The 23,647-nt window shown below is 43.5% G+C and overlaps 1 protein-coding gene across 1 annotated transcript; it reads left to right on the forward strand.

Moving 5' to 3' along the window:
• Positions 1 to 251: 251 nt before the first annotated feature.
• On the forward strand, positions 252 to 23,637 carry LOC147308530 (uncharacterized). Its single transcript, XM_086273291.1, has 43 exons — positions 252 to 282; positions 579 to 806; positions 904 to 1,170; positions 1,284 to 1,553; positions 1,885 to 2,145; positions 3,582 to 3,842; positions 4,007 to 4,267; positions 4,370 to 4,630; positions 4,914 to 5,174; positions 5,452 to 5,712; positions 5,813 to 6,073; positions 6,172 to 6,429; positions 6,953 to 7,219; positions 8,545 to 8,805; positions 8,884 to 9,141; positions 9,821 to 10,081; positions 10,171 to 10,431; positions 10,557 to 10,820; positions 10,900 to 11,157; positions 12,215 to 12,478; positions 12,577 to 12,837; positions 13,193 to 13,453; positions 13,535 to 13,789; positions 13,880 to 14,146; positions 14,787 to 15,047; positions 15,120 to 15,377; positions 15,459 to 15,719; positions 15,828 to 16,091; positions 16,180 to 16,443; positions 17,434 to 17,691; positions 17,776 to 18,036; positions 18,180 to 18,437; positions 18,525 to 18,785; positions 19,246 to 19,506; positions 19,632 to 19,892; positions 20,344 to 20,613; positions 20,699 to 20,968; positions 21,248 to 21,508; positions 21,616 to 21,876; positions 21,952 to 22,242; positions 22,422 to 22,658; positions 22,742 to 22,795; positions 22,946 to 23,637. Exons 1-43 carry the CDS (start codon positions 252 to 254, stop codon positions 23,227 to 23,229), a joined length of 10,815 nt encoding a protein of 3,604 aa, XP_086129417.1. The 3' UTR covers positions 23,230 to 23,637.
• Positions 23,638 to 23,647: the final 10 nt, after the last annotated feature.

Consider the following 23,647-nt stretch of genomic DNA (forward strand, 5'->3'; position numbering starts at 1 on the left):
ATATCCCTTCAACATCACACTGAATATGCCAGCGGAACAGAATGACTTCTTATGGAATGTTTTATTGTCGTTTTGGTGATTTGTGAATGACATTGAAGAAGAGGTTCTTAATGAAAATGACCTGGGGGGGGGGGGGGGGGGGGGGGGGGGGATTGTTTTGTTTTGTTTGGGGTTTTTTTTTTTTTTCATCATTTGGCAGTGTGATTGTTAATAGTCTATTATTACTTTCTTTATTGGGGGTCACCCCAAAAATGATACTGGAGATGGTCTACAATTTGGAAGGTTGGTTATTCACTATACCTATATGTCAAAGAATCCTTGGGCAAGATGCTGAACCCTGAGTTACCTCCATTAGGAGTTTGACCTTGTGAATGTCATATTAAAAGTGCTTAGACATAGGAAAAACATGAGGCTTGAAGAAAGCTGTCGAAGTGTTCAAACTGAGTAACAAAACGAACTAATTAAGTATTCTTTTAAGGACTTTCCATCTGTTTTATTCTGCGCCACAAAGAAACTTAATAAATAAATGTTCTTACTTTTCTCAGGATGTAATATCCTGTCAGTTACATCTCCTTCAGCATCATCCCTTAATGTGGTATGGAGCACCTACAGCAATGCTTCAGTTTATGTGTTGGACTTGAGAGCTGTGAACTCCACCACTATTTCCCCGCTGATGGTGATGATACCACCAACCAGCACAGAGATGGTGGTACAGGGGGTAAGATCTGGATATGTCTATGACATCACCCTGAAGGTCCTTGTGTTTTGGGATCTTGTGTGCACGGACACTAAAACAGCCATGACAGGTAGGGACACGTTTTAAACCATCTGAATAAACAAAGCAATTTTATTTGAAGAGTAAAGTAAATAAAGTAATGCTGAACATCTTCTACATCCCCCCAGTGCCGGCTACACCTCAGATCACACTTTCTGAAGCTGTGTCAAGTACTTCCATAAGGTTTGAATGGACCAGTGTGATGGGGGCAGTTAACTATACTATAATTGTGGAAGCGTTCATTAAATCTCCAGCACAGAGCTTCACTAAGACCTTCACAGTTTCAAGGGGACAAATTGATGATTTGAATAACTTTACAACATACAGCTGCAAAGTTTACGCCTCCAACAGTGCTGGAAGAAGTGCCCTAAGTAGCACAAAGATAATAACAACGTGTAAGTGCATACAAACAGCTGGTTTTGATGGTTTTTCAGATGATGCACGTACACATAAAATATACATAATTACTTCTAAATCACTGATTAACGCCTGTATTTTCTGTTGGAAGTGGTGCAGCCACCCACTAATGTGAAAGTAGTAGCAACAGGAAGAAGTACAGCCCGAGTGACTTGGAACTCAGTGGATAAAGTCCTGCTGTACCGAGTGGCTGTGAGTGACAATAAAAACCCCAGCAACATGCTATTCATTAGAAACACCACCAGCACAACCTTTGATATAAGTAATCTGGAGCCCTGCTCCACCTACACAGTGGGAGTATCATCATTCAACTTCTTCTTGGTGCCTGGGGAGGCTGCTAATGTTACACACACTACCTCTAGTGAGTATCTGTGCAACATCAATTATTTGTCTATTTCCCTTCTCTTCTCTTGTTTAAAAATATAAAATCAACATCAGATAAAGCGTAGAAAAGTATTTACTACCAGAACCACTGAAGCATAGGCCTGATTCCCTGTTTTTATAGATGAGGACAACTATTACCTGCATCGTGATGATATTTGTGAATGAGCTCCGTCAGAGTGTTTTGTTTGACCTGTTAGGGATAACCGAGAATATGTTTATGTACCTACATTTACCATTTTTGCTGACTTCTGAAACATAATTATGCCATCTGTTTACAATTTGTACATTTTTTTCTTTACTTTATTCAGCTATTAATTCGGTGACGACAGTCTCAGTGGACTACAGCTGCTCCAGTGGCAGCGTGACAGCAACTTGGGATGTGGTCTTTGGGGCCAGCTTGTACAGAGCCACAGCTGTAGATGGAACCGGCGCTTCTAGTAACTGCACATCAGCTTCGACTAGCTGCCAGATCTCCATGTTAAAATGTGGTGAGAAGTATGAGGTCCGTGTTACAGCCCTCTCTGGCGACTGCAGCAGCACCTCCAACAAATCTTCAATGTTTGAGACAGGTGAGGGCAGCGGCTGTGAAAACAAATATGACCTCTCTGAGGCTCATCCCCTGTCGCCTTTATACTGCATGTTTTCAATCATACTTCCACCTCCTCTTTTTTCCTTACATTGCACAGTGCAATCTATTCAGAACAAACTGTACCCTTAGGTCAGACTTTTTAGGTTCTTTCCATGGTGTCCTTTGTTCTTTGTTCCTTGAGCAGCAAGTCACAAGTTCATGTTATCTAATAAGACCTGCCATCTAACACCAGCTAAAAAAGCCTTCAAAAGCTCTTTACAGTCTATTGAAGTTAGGGAGTTATCAAAAGTCATATATAGGATGGGTCTGAAACATGAACAGGTGAAGGAGATACACAATCGTGTACTGTACACCAAGTCTTCAAGCTGTTTTGATGATGTGATTAATTTAATGTAAATGAAAAACAGAATTTGGTAGCCTGCGTGATGTTAAAGATGAAATCGATAATTTTTTCTAGGTTGTTTAAACCAAAAAAGGATATATATGCATAATTAATGTGTAATTACATCTCTCGACAAACTGATACATTCTCATAAACTTTGAATGAATCCATTAAAAATACATAAGAGCAGGCACCAGTTTCTGGAAGTGTCCTAAAAATCACACTTTCCCCATTGATAAACAGTTTGATTACATTCTCACATTGTATTAAAGTTTATGCACTAAGACGTCAACAATGTTACATGCATTTCAACAAATGTATCACTAATGCCAACTAACAGCAGCTAACAGAGGCTAACAGCAGCAACAACATCAGAAAACGTTAAGATATCCTCGACAACTCACTTCGGTATAGCTAGCATTGGTTTTAAAAAAGTTTTCACAGAGTCAAGAGTCATGTTCCACTCTGAGTACACTCACTGCAGACGAACAGTGGCCAGAGTTGAGGTGATCAGAGAAAGTAGGCAACATTTTGGTCGCTTATGAAGAAGTGCACGATGTGGACTTACATTCAATACGCTTTTGTTAGTGGTTGCTCTAGTGCGTAAAGAATGGTGCATAGAAAATAAATAAATTAATGTTAATGGTTCTACAAGCATGAACCTAGCTCTTCAAGGGCCGTCACTACTGGCTTTGTTGGCCACCAACACCCTTGGCCATCAGTGACCTCAGCTATGTATGCATTCCCTTGCAAATACATAGAAGTAACTGTTCATTAGCCATATTTCTTTTAACATGTCTACAAAATTTAAGCTTTTTTCTGTGTCATTTTCGATTACTAAACGATATATGGACGAGTTAGGGTCACGATGAGGGTGTCATTTATGTCATGAAATTACAGTGAAAGGGGGAAAAAATGCATTATGTAAATGTGCAAAATGACTCATTGTGTCATTTCTACAATTTGATGCCAGGATGGAAGTGAGAGGTGCACTTATCTTATCCTCCCATCCTTAATTCGTTCTTTTCCCCCAGTCCCCTGCGCCCCAGCAAATCCTCAGGCTTCATACACTTGCAACAGCAATGTAGTCGTCTTCAGCTGGCAGCCCACCAACAACGCCCTCTATTATGTGGCGACGTCTGTGGATAGCAATGGCATGTCAACGGAGTGTCGAACAACAGACATCATGTGTTACTTCACTGATGCGGAGTGCGCTCAGAACTACACGTACCGTGTGTATGCTGTCACCTTACAGTGTAACACCGACATCACCGAACCTGTGATTGTTCAAACCTGTGAGTATTTCTTACAGTCTTTGTTGTGACTTTTCTAAAATGTGATTACAGAAGCTTTTTGTGGTTGGTTGCGCTAACAACTGGTAAAGTTTAGTTATTTTTTAAACACTTTGAATTAAAGGAAAGGAACAAAATACACATTCTTCTCCATTTTCTTTCTTTAGCTCCTTGTCTTCCAACTAACTTGAGAAGGAAAGCTGAGTGTGACCCTAACAGGCTGGTCATAAACTGGGACTCTGCTGCTGGAGCTCTTTCCTATTTTGTAGAAGCAAAGGGAAACACTAAAGAAAGCTACAACTGCACAACTTCCTCCAGCAGCTGTGAAATTACCAATGTGCCATGTGGTGAACACCTCAACGTGTGGATTGTTGCCTCCAATAGCAAGTGCTCCTCTCCCCAAGTTTTGGGGGAGGTTGCACAGACTGGTATGTATTGAGTCACTGTTTGAAATTTTCATAGTTCCCGAGATGTCATACTGCTAAACCAGGTGGCAGAGACTCGTAGACACTAACATCCTCTCTTTTCAGTTCCCTGCACCCCAAACAATGTCACAGTATCAGTGGACTGCAGCCAAAACTCTGCAACACTTGATTGGATAGAAAGCAGTGGCGTTATATTGTACGTCATTGTCGCCCAAGATGCACACGGCAATTCATACAGGTACATGTCAATGGACAGCACCCGTATGATTGATGGCCTGAGATGTGGACAGAACTACACTGCCAGTGTTTTTGGCACGGATTTCATTTGCAACAGCACCACCAGTCAGGAGGTTTCTTTTATGACAGGTAGGTCAGAAGATTGATAACACTGTTGTGTTGTGTCACCTATGTATAGACTATACACTATATATATTATACCTAAAAAAAATTAAACCAGCAATTACTTTAAAAAAATTAAAATCACCAAAAATCAGAATTAGTCTTAAAAAGGATGTAATAGTTAGTCTCCAACAATGTTTCTGTGAGATCCACCCTCGTTTGTTATGTTCAGTTTCATGTGCAGATTTATGATGAAGACACTTAACACCTGTTAAGTTACTATGAACTGAATCATCTTTCTCCTCTCCAGCACCGTGTCCTCCGACAAACATCGAAGCGTTTAGAGACTGTGATGCCAATCGTGCTGTGATAGTCTGGCAGAACCATCAGTCCACAGGCCTCTACACCGCCACTATAGCAGATCAGAGTGCTGATCAGCTAAACTGCACCAGCAACACAGGGAACAACTGTACAATAACTTCTCTGCCTTGTGGAAAGAAATACAACGTCTCGGTCACTTACAATGATGGAAACTGTCCGTCAGCCTCGAGTGTGGTCAGCATGGACTCAGGTACTACTGCTTTAAATTAAATCTGTTCATCAGAGCACCATATTTGATCCTGCAGAAGAAATGATTACAAAAAAATGGAAATATCCTAAATAAACCAGATGAGTTGAATAAAATGTGTTGAAACTTTAATTTAAAAATAATAAATAATATCTAAAATCTGATATCTGATATCTACTTTTAACCTAAGGAAGTGAGTGGAGCGCCATTTCTGGTATAGAAATGGTATACCATTTCTATTGATTTTAAATGGCAGATGATGTTGTGTGTCTTTTTTCAGTGCCATGTGGTCCTGAAGGAGTCGGAGCCCATGTGAACTGCACAACTGGTGAGCTGACAGTCTTCTGGAACATCTCCACTACTGCTGAGAGCTACACCACTGTGATATCCAGAGGATCGGGCCAGCCTCTGTACTGTAACTCCACAGAGACACAGTGCAGTACAGGAGGACTGGAGTGTGGAAGCTCCTACTCAGTGACGGTCTTTTCTATCACTGGGACGTGCAAGAGCCTGCCGAGCACAGAGGTCACAGTGGACACATGTGAGACCTGCAGATTTTTCATGATCATATATGTAGATAGAGCCACAAGACTTTGTTAGATAAATCCTCCAAATTGTGTTTCTTATTCGTTTCCTTTCAGTGCCGTGTCCTCCCACCAACGTCACAGTGACACGCACATGTGCTCCACACCCTGTTCCTGTGTCATGGCTCGCCAGTGATGGTGCCAAATACTACACTGCTGTTGCTTTGAGCAGTGAAGGTCACAGGTCCTCGTGCACAACCAATAAAACCTCCTGTAGCCTCACTGGGCTCCACTGTGGGGAGGTTTACACAATAGGTGTTTCAGGAGTTGATGACAAGTGTGAAATTCAACAGAGCAGCACTGTCTCTGTGAACACAGGTAACACGACCTTGACCTAAACCACCGATGTCAGTAATGTGGGTCTTATTTGGGGAATCTGGAAGCGTTACTGATATTTTATTTCATTCCAACTCCAGGACCATGTGCTCCCTTTAATGTGTCGAGCCAGCTGATCTGTAGTGCTAGAGCCGCTCACGTGTCCTGGGACCCCAGTCCGAATGCACTGAGCTATGCAGTGGAAGCCATAAGTGATGGGCAGACCCTCACCTGCAACAGCTCCAGCCCCAACTGCGCACTGAGTAACCTGCTCTGTGGCCAAGCATATGAAATTGTTGTGACTGCCACGGATGGCACCTGTGTCAGCAACTACAGTGCCCCCTTCAGGCAAGACCAAGGTACTGACTTTGACTGGCAATTGCTCCGGTGAGGAGAAGCCTCTCAGTCTCAGTATATTGAGATTAATCTTCTTCTACTTGGACCGTTTTTTTTTTTTACAGCAGTGATTCCTATAATATTATATCCTATAATATTGTCACCAGTAATTTCTTAAATATGCCCCCACTGGACTTGAGATTTAATATGTAAATTTATGTTTTTCACTGATCTCTTGCAAAAGAAACTTGACCTAACAAGACCTGCCTTTTTCCAGCCTCATCGCACATTACTGGTTTAAACACTTTAGCAGTGAAGATAGAAAACTCAAACTAAACAAGGCATCATAGTTGTCCTTCTTTTACATTCTTTTCAATCAAACTGATAAGCAATTAGTTTTTTTTAAACTCTACTCAATCCCAGATCAGTTATTTTTCTTGGTTTTAATACACTATACTGGTCATGGCTTTCTTCATCGAACTCAGTACACAGTTCAGCTGAGAAAAGTCTTTGTGATTAACTCCCACTGTGTTCTGTTTCTCTCAGTGCCATGCGCTCCAGGGAACATCAGTACAGACTTGTCCTGCAGCACCAATGACTTAACGGTCAGCTGGATCTCTTCTTCTGCATACCTCCAATACAGTGTCACTGCTGTGCCATTAACTGGAAATGTAACTTCGGTCATCTGCCACACTGATGGTGCCAGCTGTGTTCTGAGCGGCCTTCAGTGTGGACAGACGTTTAATGTCTCAGTGGAAGCGTCCTCTGGCAGCTGCAAAGGACCGCACAGCCCTCCACAGACTGTTCAGACAGGTAACAATGACGGTTATTGTAAATCTATAATTTCATCTATCTGCTAATGCTTCCTTAATGTTTTTTTAAGTAGATAAAGTCCAAAATCAATTGTTTTAGAATCGGAATATTTAGCAAGAAAGGAAAGAGATCATTCTATACCAACTATGTGACAAAACAATCAACATAACTGTCCTGTAAATGTTAATTAGTACAGCATTTTAAATTTCATGCCCTCACATGCTGATGGAGGTGTGGTCCCACTCCTGAAATTCATATAAATTACCTCCAATAGATGAGGATTTACTTTGGGTCAGCTGGGATAGGCTGTCACATGATTCCCTCAGTGCTGCACTTCTCCTGTCCTAATACTCACACTCATTAATGCTCATATTAAAACAAAATGATAACACATTATTCTTGTCTTGTTTAAACCTTTGACATGCCAACTCTGGAAACTGCCATGTTAATTAATGAACAAGTGCAGCCTGTATTAAACCTGACAAAAGCGATATGAACTCTGAAATTGTATTCTTAAAAGGCTTACATTTAAAACACAAAATCATTTAAGATAAGTTTTTTATATAGATACTACTTGAGCAGTTGGATTTACAGTGTGTCATATCTATTTCCAGCACCCTGCTCCCCTCAGAGCTTGGCAGCAGTGACAGACTGTGGATCAAACTCGCTGCTGGTCTCCTGGAATTCCTCTTTCGGTGCTTCCAGCTACACAGCTAAAGTTATGGGCCCACATGGCTTCTCTGAGACGTGCTCCTCATCAGATCTTAGTTGCTCTTTTTTCAACCTGCAGTGCGCCACTCAGTACAGCATCACAGTAGCATCCAAGAACAACCGCTGCACCAGTGCTCCCATTCAAACTACTATCACAACAGGTGTCATTTACATATATTTGTACATTTCATGAGTTTCCAAATCATATTTGGACTTTTGGGACACATCATGTATCATGTAATGTATGTTCCTCCAGGACCATGTGACTCAGTTAACGTGACCAGCTTCCTGCACTGTGGCTCGGACGTGGCCACGGTGTCCTGGATTGCATCTCCCGGAGCTCTGACCCACACTGTGCTCGCTCAGGATGGCACATCTCATGATTATATTTCCTGCAGGACTAACACGACTTCCTGTCAGCTGAAGCAGCTGCAGTGTGGGAAAGTTTACAACCTCACAGTCATGTCTGAGGACGCCACCTGTAACAGCACTGGAGCAAGCCATGTTATAATGACAGGTAGGGAAACCACACACAGCAAAAACAAAGATGTTTTACAATCTTTAGAATCAACGAACACATTTATTAAACGTGTTTCTTTTTGTCTCCTTCGCAGCTCCATGTCCTCCCACTTTCATGAATAACACTCTGATCTGTGGCACCAGTTCCTCTTTTCTGTCATGGACCCCGGTGGCTGATGCTACAGGTTACACAGTTAACTCCACAGCTTCAAACGGCCACAAATTGTCGTGTAGCTCAGCCACAGCTTCATGCACACTGACTGATCTTCAGTGTAGTGAGACCTACACAGCTACAGTGACTGCACACGGTAACGAGTGCGACAGTGCACCTGGAACCAGCACCAGCATTACCACAGGTGAGCATGCTTCAAATGGCACATACATGTGATCTTGCTTCATCCCCCTGCTAAACCAATGTACTGCTCTTTCTCCAGCTCCCTGTTCTCCAGTTATCATTTCTAAGCAGTATACCTGTGGCACCAACACAGCAGTGTTCAGGTGGACTGACCCTGCGGGAAGCCTCAGTTTCCTGGCTCAGGTAGAAGGAAAAGGGCATCAGGACGACTGCCACACGACAAATACCAGCTGCGTGTTTGAAAATCTCCCCTGTGGCTTGGATTTGAATGTAACACTCCAGGCTCAGGGGGCGCAGTGCAACAGCAGCCCAAGTGTCAACGAATCATTAGAAACAGGTAAATAACAGACATTTTTCCTGTCATAGAGTAAGATGAAAAGAAATCACCACTGGACCTCATATCTGCCCCGTATAGTATTGATTTTTTAATTTCAGGTTCAATTATATAGCACCAAATCACAGTAACAGTTGCTTCAAGATTATTGGGACTTGAATACTGAAGGTATTCTTCAGTGTTCAAGAGAAAACTCTATCAAGCAACCCGCTATGAACAAGTACTTTGTAACAGTGGAAAGGAAAAACTCCTTTTTAACAGGAAGAAACTTCCAGCAGAACCAGGCTCAGGAAGAGGCAGACATCTACTGCAACTGGTTGGGGAGTGAGGAAAGAAAAAAGGGGAAAGAACAAGAGCGTACGGAGACAGGACAGATATAGCACTGTCCAGCCTGCTAAATCAGCTTAGCACAATTAATAAAAATAAGGGGAAATAGCCAGACAGCCAACCCTCACTAACTTACCCCCAATCTATTATTAGTTTCTATTTTCTAGTGAATGTGGCTTATATTCCATATGTTTCTACATCTTTCAAATCGTTATAAACATTAAGGGAAAATATGACGTCATCAATTTCCTCATGTGTATTTCCTCTAAATGTCAACCTCATAACACGTCAGTTTAAACTTCGTGTGTTTGTAACCTGATTGGTCGTTGAATGTTTTTCTCTTTTCTCTCCAAAGTCGCGTGCGCCCCACAGAACGTGAGCGCCGCCCTGCTGTGTTTGAATCATTCAGCCCTGGTGACGTGGGTGGGAAGCCCCAGTGCTACAGGATACAATGTGACAGCAACAGCACAGGATGGACACGCACACCACTGCCACACCAATTCTACCAGCTGTCAAGTCCATGACATCCACTGTGGTGAAACCTATAGCATTACCGTTACACCTTACTCTCAGACATGCACAGGAAATCCAAGTGCAGCCTACAGCTTTCCAGCAGGTACTTGAAGTCATATATTGTCCATGAGGAGAGCTCTCCCTACTTTTCAGAAAGACAACAGGAAACCATTTTTCTTATGTTCTCTGCAGGCCGTTGTGCTCCTGGTAACATCGCCGTGTCTCCAGCTTGTGAGGGCAACAGCACAGTCTCCTGGTCTCCTGTAATGGGAGCTGATATGTACATAGCAACAGCAATGGCAGATGATGGACACACTCATACCTGCAGCTCAAACTATTTAGACTCATGCAATTTCACTGACCTCCACTGTGGGGAAACCTACGCTGTCACTGTTGTCAGTGTAGACAGGGGCTGCTGGAGTGAACCAAGCTCAGCAGTGCAGCTCAGGACAGGTGAGAGAAAGCTGGAAGGAGCATCTCTGTGTTTTGGGGTCTGTAGGCTGATTTACTAAAAAGTAACAACAACAATACTGAAACATTAATCCTTTTTGATTTGCTCACCTCCTGTATCTTCCTAGCTTTGTGTCCACCCACTAACTTGACGGGTCATGTCAGCTGTGATGCCAACGCACTGACCCTCACTTGGGATCCGGTGACTGGAGCTATCTATGTCTTACAGTATGAGCAGATAGGCAGCGCACTCCCTCATTCAGCCAACGTCACCTCTAACTCTTCCCACACTCTGGCTAATCTGCTGTGTGGGCAAAGGTACGCTTTCCGCATTGCAGCCCAGGATGGAAACTGCCGCAGCAGTTACAGTCCACCCATAGAAATAAGTACAGGTAATGAGTGTTTCCATAGCAACGGCAGCAAAAGTTGTTGTGGGGCATGCATAACCCATCAGCTCTCCTTTTCTTTCAGCCCCCTGTCAGCCCACAAACTTAACGGTCCAAGTGGACTGTGGGACAAACAATGGGAATTTTTCCTGGGATGAAAGCAGCAGTGCAGGTTTCTACACTGTGCAGGTGACAGGGGAGCACGGCCACGTAGCATCCTGCTCCTCTAATGACACCTCCTGCGCTGTGAAACTTCACTGTGGCCGCTCGTACTCTGCAACACTGGTGGCCTCCACAGAAAGCTGCAACAGCAGCAAACACACTGATATTTCTTTTGACTCGGGTAAGACAAAACATTTATACTACAAGAGCAAGTCTTAGACCTGCTTAGATCTGGAAAAAGCATGTGATCTGGTGCAAAGGGAGGAACTGTGGTCCTCTGTGAGGAAGACAGGAGTGGCATTGGAGTATGTGAGAGTGGCGCAGGAAATGAATGACAGTAAGACACCGGTGGGGTGAGATTACATCAGGGATCAGCTCTGAGCCTGTTGTTTGCAATGATGAAAGTGGAAGTGGTGAAAGTCAGGCAGGGTCTGCATAGACAATGATATTTGAAGCCTAACTGTGATCTGTAGTGAGAGTATGGATCAGGGGGCGGTGCCTGGAGAGAAGAGGTTTCAATGAGATTTTCATTAGAAGTGGGATGTTGGAGGACAGGATTGGAAATATAATAGAAGAGGAGCAGCTCAGCTTCAGTTTTTGAGACATAAAGTTGGAGAGGCAATGTTGACATGGTTGGACATGTGCAGAGGAGCGGTGGTGGATATATTTGACCGAGGATGTTAGGTATGGAGCTGTCAGGCATAAGTATAATTAAGTATAAGTATTTATTTACTCATTTATGCGCTGCTCGGATCAGCTGGTTGTGTTTGTGGCATTTAAAACACTTATTGCCAACATGGATACTATGGAGTGCCCCCTGGTGGACAAAATATCCACTGTAAACGCAACGTGTTTGAAGAATGTTTCTCTGATCTCTTCTTTTACTTTAATTTTCATGTATTGATCATTATAAATTCTGAAAATAGCTCAGATCAGTTGATAAGCATCCCAGTCGGACTTTAAACCTGACAGTGTAATTCTTCTTCTTCTTCTTCTTTTTTTTTTACAGAGGTTTATGAGAACAAATTAAGTTGGTGATACAAAAAATTCCGTTTATAAAACCTTGAAAGGACTTGGGACCGTTTTTGGTCCCGAGAACCACGAAAATATGGATTTTTGAGGTCCTTTCAAGGATTAACATTTAATTTTATTTATTTCCCAGCCTATCAAATCACCTTGGCAGCTTGTCTGTTGTATGTAGAGTATAGTATCATTATGTTTTTGACGCTCCCCTGTAGCTCCCTGCCTACCAAAAGATGTTGTGGCAGAGTTGGACTGTAACACCAACATGATGACTGTGAGCTGGTCTCAGACTCCGGGCTCAGATAACTACACCGCCTGGGCCATCAGCAGCACAGATGATCACAGAGCTTCCTGTAACTCGACATCCGACTCCTGCTCCATCCGTGACCTGCAGTGTGGAAAAGTCTACCAGGTGGTTGTCACCTCCTCTTCTGTTCACTGCAACGTCATTGCTGGCTCTGACTACAAGGTTCAGTCAGGTGAGTGCAGGTCTTTTAAATCCAAGACATTTAGCAAAACATAATTTGTTATATGTTGAGTAAACCTGCTTCTTCTCCCCCCCCCAAACCACTTTTAGCTCCATGTAAACCTGAGAACACGACTACTGACCAAAACTGCAGCTCGAGCGTCATTACAGTAAAGTGGAACCAAGGTGACACAAAACAGAATTACACTGTTAAGGCTACGTCTGCCTCAGGTGTGAGCTCCACCTGTGACTCCACCCAGAGCAGCTGTTCCTTCCTGGACCTGAGCTGTGGTCAACTCTACACTTTCACAGTGATGGGACACACAAATGTTTGTATAAGCGAGTGGAGCACTCCTATAGAGAAGCTCACAGGTACACACGCTATGTACATCTTTCAAAAATCAGTTACATTTAGGGAAATATACTTGGTCTCTTCTTAATTGCACTACAATAAGAAGATATTTGTGTTTATTTTATTAATTTGAAGCTAAATGCTAACAGCACATTCATTTAGCTTGTTACTAACATCATAGACTGGCACATAGTGCAGGTGTTACTGCAAGAGACAGTCTATAAACCCATGATGTTACATTAAAGCCCTGCAGATTGTATATGGATTAAATAGCACATAAACCTGTGGTTTAATCTCAAACTATCACTTAAATTTTACCATTCATTTCCTCATTTTCTATATCTGCTTCCAAGTTGTGCTTCTCTCTATTTCTAGGCCCATGCCCTCCTACCAATGTGTCAGCTGAGCTAAATTGTACTACCTTTAAAGCTCTGGTCACTTGGAGTAATACTGCAGCAAACACGGGATACATGGTCCAGGCCACGTCTGCTAACGGACACAGCTCCAACTGCAGTGACTTGGGCACATCGTGTCATCTTAACAGCCTGGTTTGTGGACAGGAATACTCTGTTGTTGTGGAAGCAGTGGACCCCGGATGTACTGGTCCTTCCAGTGTCCCCACCACCATCACAACAGGTGAGTATACAGTAGCTTTTAACACAGGGGGAGTTTTTTACTTTCAAAAATTCTAACTTTTATAATGTTTCCTCCCTCCAGAGCCCTGTGTTCCTATGAATGTCAACTTTCACTATAACGTGAGTGCTGCCAAGGTGCAGTGGAGTGCAGGGAGCGGTGCAAGCTCATACTCTGTCCGAGCTGTGACACAGCAAGGCCTGAGTTTAACCTGTAACACCATAAACACTGACTGTGTTCTGACTGGTTTACAATGCAGTCAGACCTACAGCATCACTGTGACGGCTAAAAACCAGGCCTGTGACAGTCAGATCTCTGACGCCTCCCTCCTTATGACAGGTTAGTAGTCAAATCAGGAAGGAACATGTGTACACGTATGTACATGTGTGCATTTTAATAACTAAATGTGTTTGTTTTCCCTTAATTCAGAACCCTGCCCACCCACAAACATTCAAGCCAATGTGTCTTGTGGGCAACCCACTGCAACGGTGTCCTGGCAGCAGAGTGGCCTTGCTGCAGGTTATGTTGCCTACTTCGACAGCCAGTGTGGACACGACACTTTCTGTGTTGGCACAGACACGGATACAAGTTGTGTCGTCTCAGGGCTGATGTGTGGCACGGTGTACAACGTCTGGGTCAAAGCCCTGGGACATCAGTACAACAGCTCTGACAGCATAGTGGTCCCTCTAACATCAGGTAATGAAAACCCCACACAACGTGGCATCAAACTACTCGTTACTGATCAATTCAATATTAGCTACTCTTTCTGTGTTGCCACAAGTAGTGAAGCATCTTACTAAGTGGTCTCTTAATAGTGAAGTTCCTCATTACCTATGGATTATTTTAATTTCAATATTATTAATATAGCCTCAAATCACAACAGCAGCCTTAAGGTACATGCTTTATACTGTGATGTAAAGACCCCACAATAATACAGAGCAAATAACAACAAGCAAATAAAACCCTATAAGTTAGCACTTTGGTGACAGTGGGAAGGAAAAATCCCTTTTAGTAGGAAGAAACCTCCGGCAGAACCAGGCTCATCATCAGGGGCCATCTGCCACAACTTTGGTAGGTGTGGGGAGGAAGACAGAACAAAGACATGCCGGGAAGAGAGCCAAAAATCAATAATAGCTATATAAACAGATAGATTCTTTATGTCTTTAGTGAATAATTATCTTGTATAAATTATTAGGGAAGCTATTAAGAAACTGCTGATGAAAATCTCATTAACTACCAGCTCGTTCATGACTCATCACTTGTTCTTTAGTAACCAAGTTTTTGTGTCCCTTGTTGTAAAGAGTTACCATACTTGATATTATTCTTGATCCCACAGGACCTTGTGAGCCAAGCAATATTGAAGTGATTTACGACTGTGGGGGCAGCTCTGCCAACATATCGTGGCAGCCCAGCGATGGAGCTGTGCTCTACATTACTGTGCTCACAGCTTCTTCAGGACACACAGCCAGCTGCACCACCAACCAAACCAGCTGTCAGCCGAGGCCTCTGCGATGCGGAGAGGAATACAACGTCACTGTGAAGGCTGTTGGAGAGACTTGTAACAGCAGTTCTCAGATGACAGGATACCTCACCACAGGTGCTCGTTTCAGCCAAACCTTTTGTCTCATTTACATCACAGTTCAGACCGTTTAACTTGTTCTCCCTCCAGAGCCCTGCGTTCCTACAAATGTGTCCATCCACTACAACTTGAGTACTGCCCGGGTGATGTGGAACACAGCGAGAGGTGCTGCGTCGTACTCTGTTCAGGCTGTGAGTGACCGAAACTTGACAGTCGCCTGTAACACCAGCAACACACACTGCTCCCTGACTGCTCTGCAGTGCAGCCACACCTACAGCATCACTGTGATGACACAAAGCCTGGCATGCAACAACACTGTGAGCTCTGCACCCTACCGCCTCGTGACAGGTTTGTCAATCCATCAGAAGTGATGCACAGGTTGTGTTTCCAGAGTGAGCGTTTAAATGTGACCCTTTTCTCTTCATTCAGAGCCGTGTCCACCTACTAATGTTCAAGCCAGCATGTCATGCAGACAGCTTACTTCAACTGCATCCTGGCAGCAGAGTGACCTCGCTTTGGGTTATGTTGCCTACTTTGACAACCAAAATGGCCACTACACCTCCTGTATGAGCACAAACACCTCCTGTGTGGTCTCAGGGCTGATGTGTGGTACAGTGTACAGTGTCTGGGTCAAGGCGTTAGGACAGCAGTACAACAGCTCTGACAGCTCAGTGGTCTCGCTTACATCAGGTAAAGAAACACTCAGCATATATATCTGATGGTTTTTTTTTCATTTGGGAACCTTGATTTATTTATATTTTTATATATATATATTTATATATATTTATATTTCCTCAGCCCCATGCCTGCCCAGAGACATGACAGTGGAAGTCAACTGCACCTCTGACAATGCAGTCCTGGTGTCCTGGAACGGCACTTATGGCACAACTAACATTTCCCTGATGGCTGTCGTTGGTGGAAGTCTTCAAACTCTGTGCACAACTCAGCAGGAAAGCTGTAACATGACAAGTTTAAGCTGTGGGGAAACCTACAGTCTCAGCATCAACGCCAGCAACGACCAGTGCAGCCTCAGCACACAGACACTGTCTAACTTTACCACACGTGAGTGAGCTTTTACAGGTAATGTGCATGCATGGCTGCTGCTGATTTCATTTGCTCACAATAAAACAAACATAAACATCTTCCTCAGGTCCTTGTCCTCCTCAGAGAGTAGCTGTCAATCTGCAGTGCAGCTCCCGTACTGCTGTCCTATCCTGGGAAGAGAGGTCTAATGTTGAACTGTACACAGCGAGCGCCATCAAGGCGTCAGGAGGGGAAGAGAAAACGTGTGACTCAGTGACCTCCAGCTGTCAGTTCTCGGGTCTGGACTGTGGAGAGATGTATAACTTTACTGTTACAGGCCACAACAGAGGCTGCTGTAGCCAACCCAGCAGTGCCGTGTTCATCCACACAGGTACTCCTGAGACCAAACTGTAAAGTACAGAAAATCCCTTGTTTCAGCTACACAACAGTGGAGATTCTCACTGAAACTGTTCCCATTGTAAATATATGATATATTTTATTTTACATTTGAATATATATTTTAAATATAAAACAAGTAATGATCTTATAAAACCGCATGCATAGCAGACTCAATAATCTAGCAATAAGTAGGAAAGAAGAAATGGGATTTCCTCCAAACATGTCAATCTTAAGGCATCAACAGCAGTAAAACAGTCATAGAACATTTTTACATAATAAGACTCTAAAGGGTCGATTTTGATACTTAAAGTTCATTTTAGAGTTGAAGATATTCATTACTCTAATCACGTAAAAATAAGTTCGGGAATAAAAACTGTATTTTTATATCGTACAACCCTCTTTACAAAAAGTTTAGAGGCTTACATGTAAAAACAGGATGCAGGGATACACAGTCCCTTTAAATCAGACGCTGAAGTTTAAAGTAAGAAATATTTATCGATTAATCGGACATCTTTACTGGCAGAGTTATTATTTTTGCATTCGTTTTTTGTCTAATTATTTTTTATTTTAATTTCATTTTGACCTTCAGATGAGTTTCAGTTATTTTCCAGAGTGGGTTTGCTTGTTTGCGTATTTATATCTGTGTTGATCTTTTTAAACATTTAGATGGAGGACATATGTGAGAGGCAAGATTTGGCACATGTATTACAATAAAAACACAGAATGTTTTAAAGGCAGTTGACTCACAGTCTTGGGAGTCAACCAAAGTGCCAGTAAACATGTCCATCAAAGCCTCATTGGGCAAGTTGCCATAACAGCTTTTACTAAATTAACAAAGCCTAAAGCTAAGAATTTCCTCTATATTTTTAATGTTTTTTCTTTCTAAAGTCTAGCTTTTATTTTGTTTTAATTAACTAAACCTAGTTTTCATCAACTATGATGTAAAAAATGAAGATTTGAACTCTTTTCTCTCTTTTTACAGAGCCATGTCCACCTACAAATGTTTCTGCTGAGGTGCTCTGTGAGTCCGATGAGATGAAGATCTCCTGGCAAGAGGCGAGTGGTGCTGAGAGTTTCTTAGTTACAGTGAGCGGCAGCGACGGATTCATGAAGATTTACAGCACAAACCAAACGCTTCTAAGAGCCTCTTTGCCTTGTGGACAGGACTTTAATGTCACTGTTCGAGGACAGGGCAGCATGTGTAATGGCATCCCCAGCAGTCCCACCTTCTTCAAAACTGGTGGGACTTTTTCTACATCATATGCAAATTATTTTAACGTTTATGTTTTGACTGTTTTGTTTTGTTTTCCTTTTTGGGACACAGCTCCATGTATACCAAGGGGTTTGGCAACTGACGCAGAGTGTGGGTTTGACGTGGGCTCCGTCAGCTGGCAGCCAACTGATGGAGCTGAAACATACATTGCTGTAGCCACTGGCCTCGACGGCCACACTCACCGCTGCATAAGCAATACCGCCTCCTGCACCTGGAGCGACCTGCACTGTGGGGAGGAGTACAGTGTTGTAGTGAGAGCAAAGAGCAACAACTGCACCAGTCTGCCGAGCAACAGCTCAATCATCCACATGGGTATGATATTGACAAATGAAAACAAAGTGAAATGAAGTCAGAATACATCATCTCATGTCTGTAATTGTTCAGCAGTTTCTACAGTTTTTCTTAGAAATTTGCACAAGTAAAAGAAACATTATCAGATCATTGTTTCTTTCCAGACCCCTGTGCTCCCCAGAATTTGTCTGCCACTGTGAACTGTGATATGAAAGTGGTGTCTCTGAGCTGGGATGCCAGCAGCGGGGCAAAGATGTACACGGTTTACGCTGAGGCGGGAAACAAGTCAGTCAGTCTCAACACTAACATGACCACAGCCAGCTTCACTGGATTTACCTGCGGACAAAAATACAGCATCAAAATCACACCTCACAGTTGGTACTGTCCTGGAAACTCGAGCGCTTCAGTCTCTGTGCAGACCTGTGCGTACTGTTCAGATACACAGTTTTGACCAACCACACATAATGGAGAAGTGAGCTCTAATCTGAGTTTATATGTTTTTATACCAGGGCCATGCAAACCCATCGGAGTCTCCGCCAGCCAGGACTGTCTTACTAGTATTGCTGTGGTAACCTGGCAGCCTAGTAATGGGTCAGATGTCTACACAGCCACCATGCAGACTGACACCGGCGTGTCAAAAATGTGCATGTCAGACACTAATAAGTGCAGCTTCCTTGACCTGATGTGTGGACAGAACTTCTCTGTCTCCGTCACAGCTTCCAACCAGCAGTGTGACGTCACCTCCGGTCCAGCCACAAGTCTGCAATCAGGTGAGGATTGCATGGCTACTAGAGCAGGAAACGCAGGCTTTCATTGCTATATTTAAACTTCATTTCTTAATTCTGTTTTCATATTTGAAAGGATTTTTTTTTCTCTGTTAGAATTTAAAGGTGAGGAAAGTGACATGTTTTTGTGGTCACTGGGCAAACAAACCTTTCTGAGACTCCCACTTTTCCTCTGCTGGTCTCCAAGCATCTAGTCAGTGCTGGGAGGCTGTCCAATCATAGGAAGCCTGAACAAGGAAAAAGTGTGACAATGTCTAGTTATGGTGTGAGGGGATGGACACAAGCTTTATTATTTCTACAGTCTGTGCTTTTAAATATGTAAAGTCAGCATAGTTAAGGTGTTGTGTAGCAGTAGTAATCATTTTGCTGTATACTGAGGTTTTTGCTCATGATGCTCTCCACACTGAGTGACTGATCCTGTTTGTTGTGTCTGCTTTATCTTCAGTACCTTGTGTTCCCACTGACGTCTCAGTGGTGATGGATTGTGCTAACAACACTGCTGTTGTGTCCTGGGCTTCCAGTCAGGGTGCTGTAAAGTACTCAGTCATGGCCCACAGTGGCCATGTTAATAATGACAGCTGTCAGACCGCTGGCCTTAGCTGTAGCCTCAACAACCTCACCTGTGGCAGCCTCTACACCGTTCACGTTGTAGCTATGGGTGACAGCTGCTCTAGCGTCCCCAGCTGGCCTCTGAAATTCAACTCAAGTAAGAGAAACAACACCAGTGACCAGAGCCTAAAGCACTTTTAAAATATGAATTTTGTGCAGGCGATCAAATGTTTGCAATTTAAAGCATTCAGCTGTGTATTCAAACTGTTGTCATGTTTTCAGTCCCCTGCCCGCCTCAGAACGTGAGCACCCAGGTCGACTGTTCGTCAAACGATCTGACAGTTTCTTGGGAAGCCATCGGAGATGCTGACCACTTCTTGGTTTCACTAGCTGCTGAGAATGGCGAAAGCGAGTTATGCAACACCACAAACACTGTATGTTTCAGCAGCAATGCCACATGTGGAAAAACCTTCACAGTCCAGGTGACCTCTGTCAGAGAACACTGCCGCAGCGTGCACAGTCAGACCCAGAGCATCCAGTCAGGTTAGACAACTTCAGTTCAGTTCAATATTTCTAAAGCGCCAAATGACAATAGTCACCTCGAGGCACTTTATATATATAGTGGCCCCCCAGCAGCTTAGGTGTAATAACTAAGGGAGGATTCAGGGCCACCTGATCCAGCCCTAACTATATGCTTTACCAGAAAGGAAAGTTTTAAGCCTAATATTAAACAGACAGGGTGTCTGTCTCCTAAATCCAGGCTCTGCCTCTCATTTTACTTCTAAATACTCTAGGAATCTGCAGTCTGAGAGCGAAGTGCTCTGTGGAACTATAAGGTCTTCAAAATAAGATGGAGCCTAATTATTCAAGATCTTGTATAAGAGGAGAAGGATTTTAAATTCAAGCTTCAAAGAAAAAAAAAAACACTTGACAAACTACGCTGGCTTGCATGGATCCTTCCAACCAATCACCAAATCAACTTTATGTGTTTTAGCTCCCTGCCAGCCCCAGGGGATCATGGGCAGCGTTGACTGTGTGACCAACTCTGCCTGGATATCATGGCTTGATGCTCCCGGGGCAGACAGCTACACTGTGTCCGGTGTAGCTGTAGGTAGAAATGACTACAGAGCCAACTGCACCACCTTTACCAACATGACGTGTGAGATGAAAGACCTGGCCTGTGGTGTGCTTTACAACTTCAGCGTATTGGCCAAAAACAGCGAGTGTGAGAGTCAGCCCAGTGCCCCCATCAGTTTGGAAACAGGTACTTCAGTAAGAGCTGTGTTTTCTCATTTCAGTTAATTACTCGTGCCACAGTCTGAACTTATCAACATCTGCTTCATTCTCAGCCCCCTGCTCCCTCTCTGCTATCACTGCTGTCCCCCAGTGTCACAACTCCTCCATCCTTGTTATGTGGGATCTCATGGAGGGTAGTGAGAGAAACACTGTGTACACTGCTGCAGCAGAAGCCAGTGATTACACGTTGTTGACCTGCAATAACACCGGCACCAGCTGCTCCCTCCTGGAAGCACAGTGTGGCCTTCAGTACACCATCAGCGTAGCTGCTTCATCGGACGCCTGCAGCAGTATGAGAAGTCCTCCCTCCAAAGTTAGCATGGGTACGTCTTCATGTTTATTTTCTGTCAAAAAGTGCATCAAGTTTGGAAGTTCTAAGTTAACAGATATGCAGCTTACCTCAGCTTAAAGACTGGAAGTAGACAAGTATTTTTTAAATAAATTAGCAAGAAACCCCCCCCCCAACAAAGTGGTTTAGTAATACAGCCAAAATCATAGCTTAAATACAGCAGATACAGATAATTAAAAGCTACTAAATCTAAGTAACTAAAAACCCATCACCTGGCCTTTGTGTATTTATGTTGACTCGTCTTTTTCCACAGAGCCCTGTCCACCCACAGACGTGAGTGTGAACGCTGCCTGTGAGCATCACATGGCGGTGGTGTCCTGGACTCCGTCTCCAGGTGCTGAAACCTACCACGTTGTCGCTGAGGCTGCAGATGGACACACGCATACCTGCAACACAAGCTCCACAAACTGCAGCTTATCAGAGCTCCACTGTGATGAGCAGTACACTGTGTTTGTGACAGCTGGCCATGAGAACTGCTCCAGCAAAGCCAGTCAGAATGTAACACTGAACACAGGTATTTGTTTTCGGACTTGTATGATATTAGTACCAAAAATGACTGAAGAATATAACTAATATTAGCACTCTAAGACTTACACCATCTTAATTGCTCCTTTTACCCAGGTCCTTGCCAGCCAAGTGGACTCTCAGTTACGTACCAGTGTAGCAATCAGTCCGCGACGCTGACGTGGACTCCCAGTGGACCAGCTAAAGACTACTACGGCTGTGCTCAGGCTGGAAATGAAGACATGCTTTACTGTCACAGCACAAACCCCAGCTGTGTTATCAATGGCCTCGACTGCGGAACTGTTTACAGTTTCTCTGTCCAGGCCTCAGACGGGACATGCAACAGCTCCTTCAGTGATCCTGTGCAGATTGAAGCAGGTAAAAAAGGAGCTTCATATTCGTCAAACCCTGAGTAACTTTTCACATTACTGTTACTGACTCCTCCTCTCTTAGTTCCCTGTCCACCAGCTATTGCTGAGGTGCAGCTTTTCCCAATGCAGGACGAGATCGAGGTGATGCGTTTCAGCTGGAAACAGATTACCTGTGGCGACACCGGTTACATGCTCACTTTGAAAGGAAGTCTGCTGGGAGACAGCCAGGCCCTGTTCGAGCTTTCTTCCTATTGGACAAATGTGACATACTTTGAGTTTCCTCTCGTCTGCAGTTCGAATTACAGCGCCACAATGAAGAGCAGGAATGCTGCAGGCATGAGCGACACATCCATGCCTGTTTATGGAACAACAGGTAGATTACACCCCAGATTTGAGCTGTTGTTCACTGCAGTTACACAGGTGCTTCATGTGTCCTCACAAAATCTGGTGTAACTAGTAATCATATGAGCTATTTGTATTTTTTTTCTTTCTTTCTTTCTTTTTAAATAAAAAAATGAATGAACTTCTTTAAATCCCATTTCTCTCTCTCAGCTCCTTGTCCACCATCGGGTGTGGTGTACACTGGAAACAGCTCCTTTGCCACAGTTTCGTGGAACGCCTCAGTGTTTGCCGTCAACTACACGGTGTATGACAACAGCATAACGCCAAAGGTCCAGCTGTGCAGCACTGCACAGCTGTCCTGCTCTCTGTCCAACATCGCTTCCAGCGATCTCGCGATCACCGCCAGCAATGCCGCTGGAGAAAGTGAAGCAATAAATGTCACAAAAAGTACGGTTCAGTAGCTTTGTGGTGACAATTAAGACAAGTTTAAAAATGAATAATTAAGATCTAAACTGATCTTCTGTCTTTAGTGGTGACGCACGCACGCAGGAGAAGAGATCTCCAAGAACAGATGTCACTGAATGGTGAGTTTACATTCATTGGATTTTATTCTATTTAGTTTTGATTTTAGAGCTTTATAAGAATTAACTTCCACGTCTACCAGCTTCATCACACTCTGAAGTTCTAAGTCCTCCGGGACTCTGTTCAGAACTTTTTTTCCCTCTCTCCATCAGGAAGCATCTCAGCTCCCGTGTTGGATGTCACACACATAACATCAACAGTCATTTCCATCACATGGTCTAAGGTGGAGGGTGCTTCTTATTACAGCCTGCTGGTTATAAAGCAAAGCAGGTCCCACGAGCACCAGCAGCTGACGGTGTACGGGGAGAGCATCATGCTCACTGATATGAGACCAAACGCCACCTACTGCATCTCTGTGCTGGCCATTTACGCAGACGCTAGTGGGCCAGAGTCTGAGCCCGTATGTGTGCGGACAGAGAGCGGGCTTCCACAGTAAACAGAAAAGGCACTTCTGAGGCCTCCACACCTCTCCTTTTAAAAATGGTTCCACTTTTAGATGCCAAATCCTTAACACACAATACACAAGCACATTAGATTGTGGGAATTAATGTGGGTTGCTCTGCTCGTGTACCATGAGATGCATTCAGCATTAGCCTCACCACTGATAATAAAGTAGTTGTCTTTAGAATAAAAGGCTCTGTCCTCCAGTTCATGCTTATATTAAAAACTCTTTATAAAGATGGGTTTATGTCTACTGCTGGTTGAAGTTGCATGTTCCTCCTGCTTTTTTAATTCTCATTTTGTAAATTATCATCATTGCTAAATGTGTATTTAACATGCAAATAATTTTCAGACTACATTCTAATAAAATAATGAAAATATTTTCTTTCAGCTTCTTTATGTGTACGTGTGAG

Source organism: Aulonocara sp. 'chitande type north' Nkhata Bay, linkage group LG18 (assembly GCF_057382095.1).
Source record: "Aulonocara sp. 'chitande type north' Nkhata Bay isolate Kocher_YH1m ecotype deep benthic linkage group LG18, A_spYH_male_GT1.1, whole genome shotgun sequence".
NCBI lineage: Eukaryota > Metazoa > Chordata > Actinopteri > Cichliformes > Cichlidae > Aulonocara > Aulonocara sp. 'chitande type north' Nkhata Bay.

What these genes read in the sequence shown, in the direction of transcription:
- LOC147308530 (XM_086273291.1), top strand. Translation starts at nt 252, where the DNA reads ATGATACTGGAGATGGTCTACAATTTGGAAG. An exon ending in CACTAAAACAGCCATGACAG is followed by an intron (nt 807 to 903) that starts GTAGGGACACGT and finishes ACATCCCCCCAG; the next exon opens with TGCCGGCTACACCTCAGATC. An exon ending in ACCTGTGATTGTTCAAACCT is followed by an intron (nt 3,843 to 4,006) that starts GTGAGTATTTCT and finishes TTCTTTCTTTAG; the next exon opens with CTCCTTGTCTTCCAACTAAC.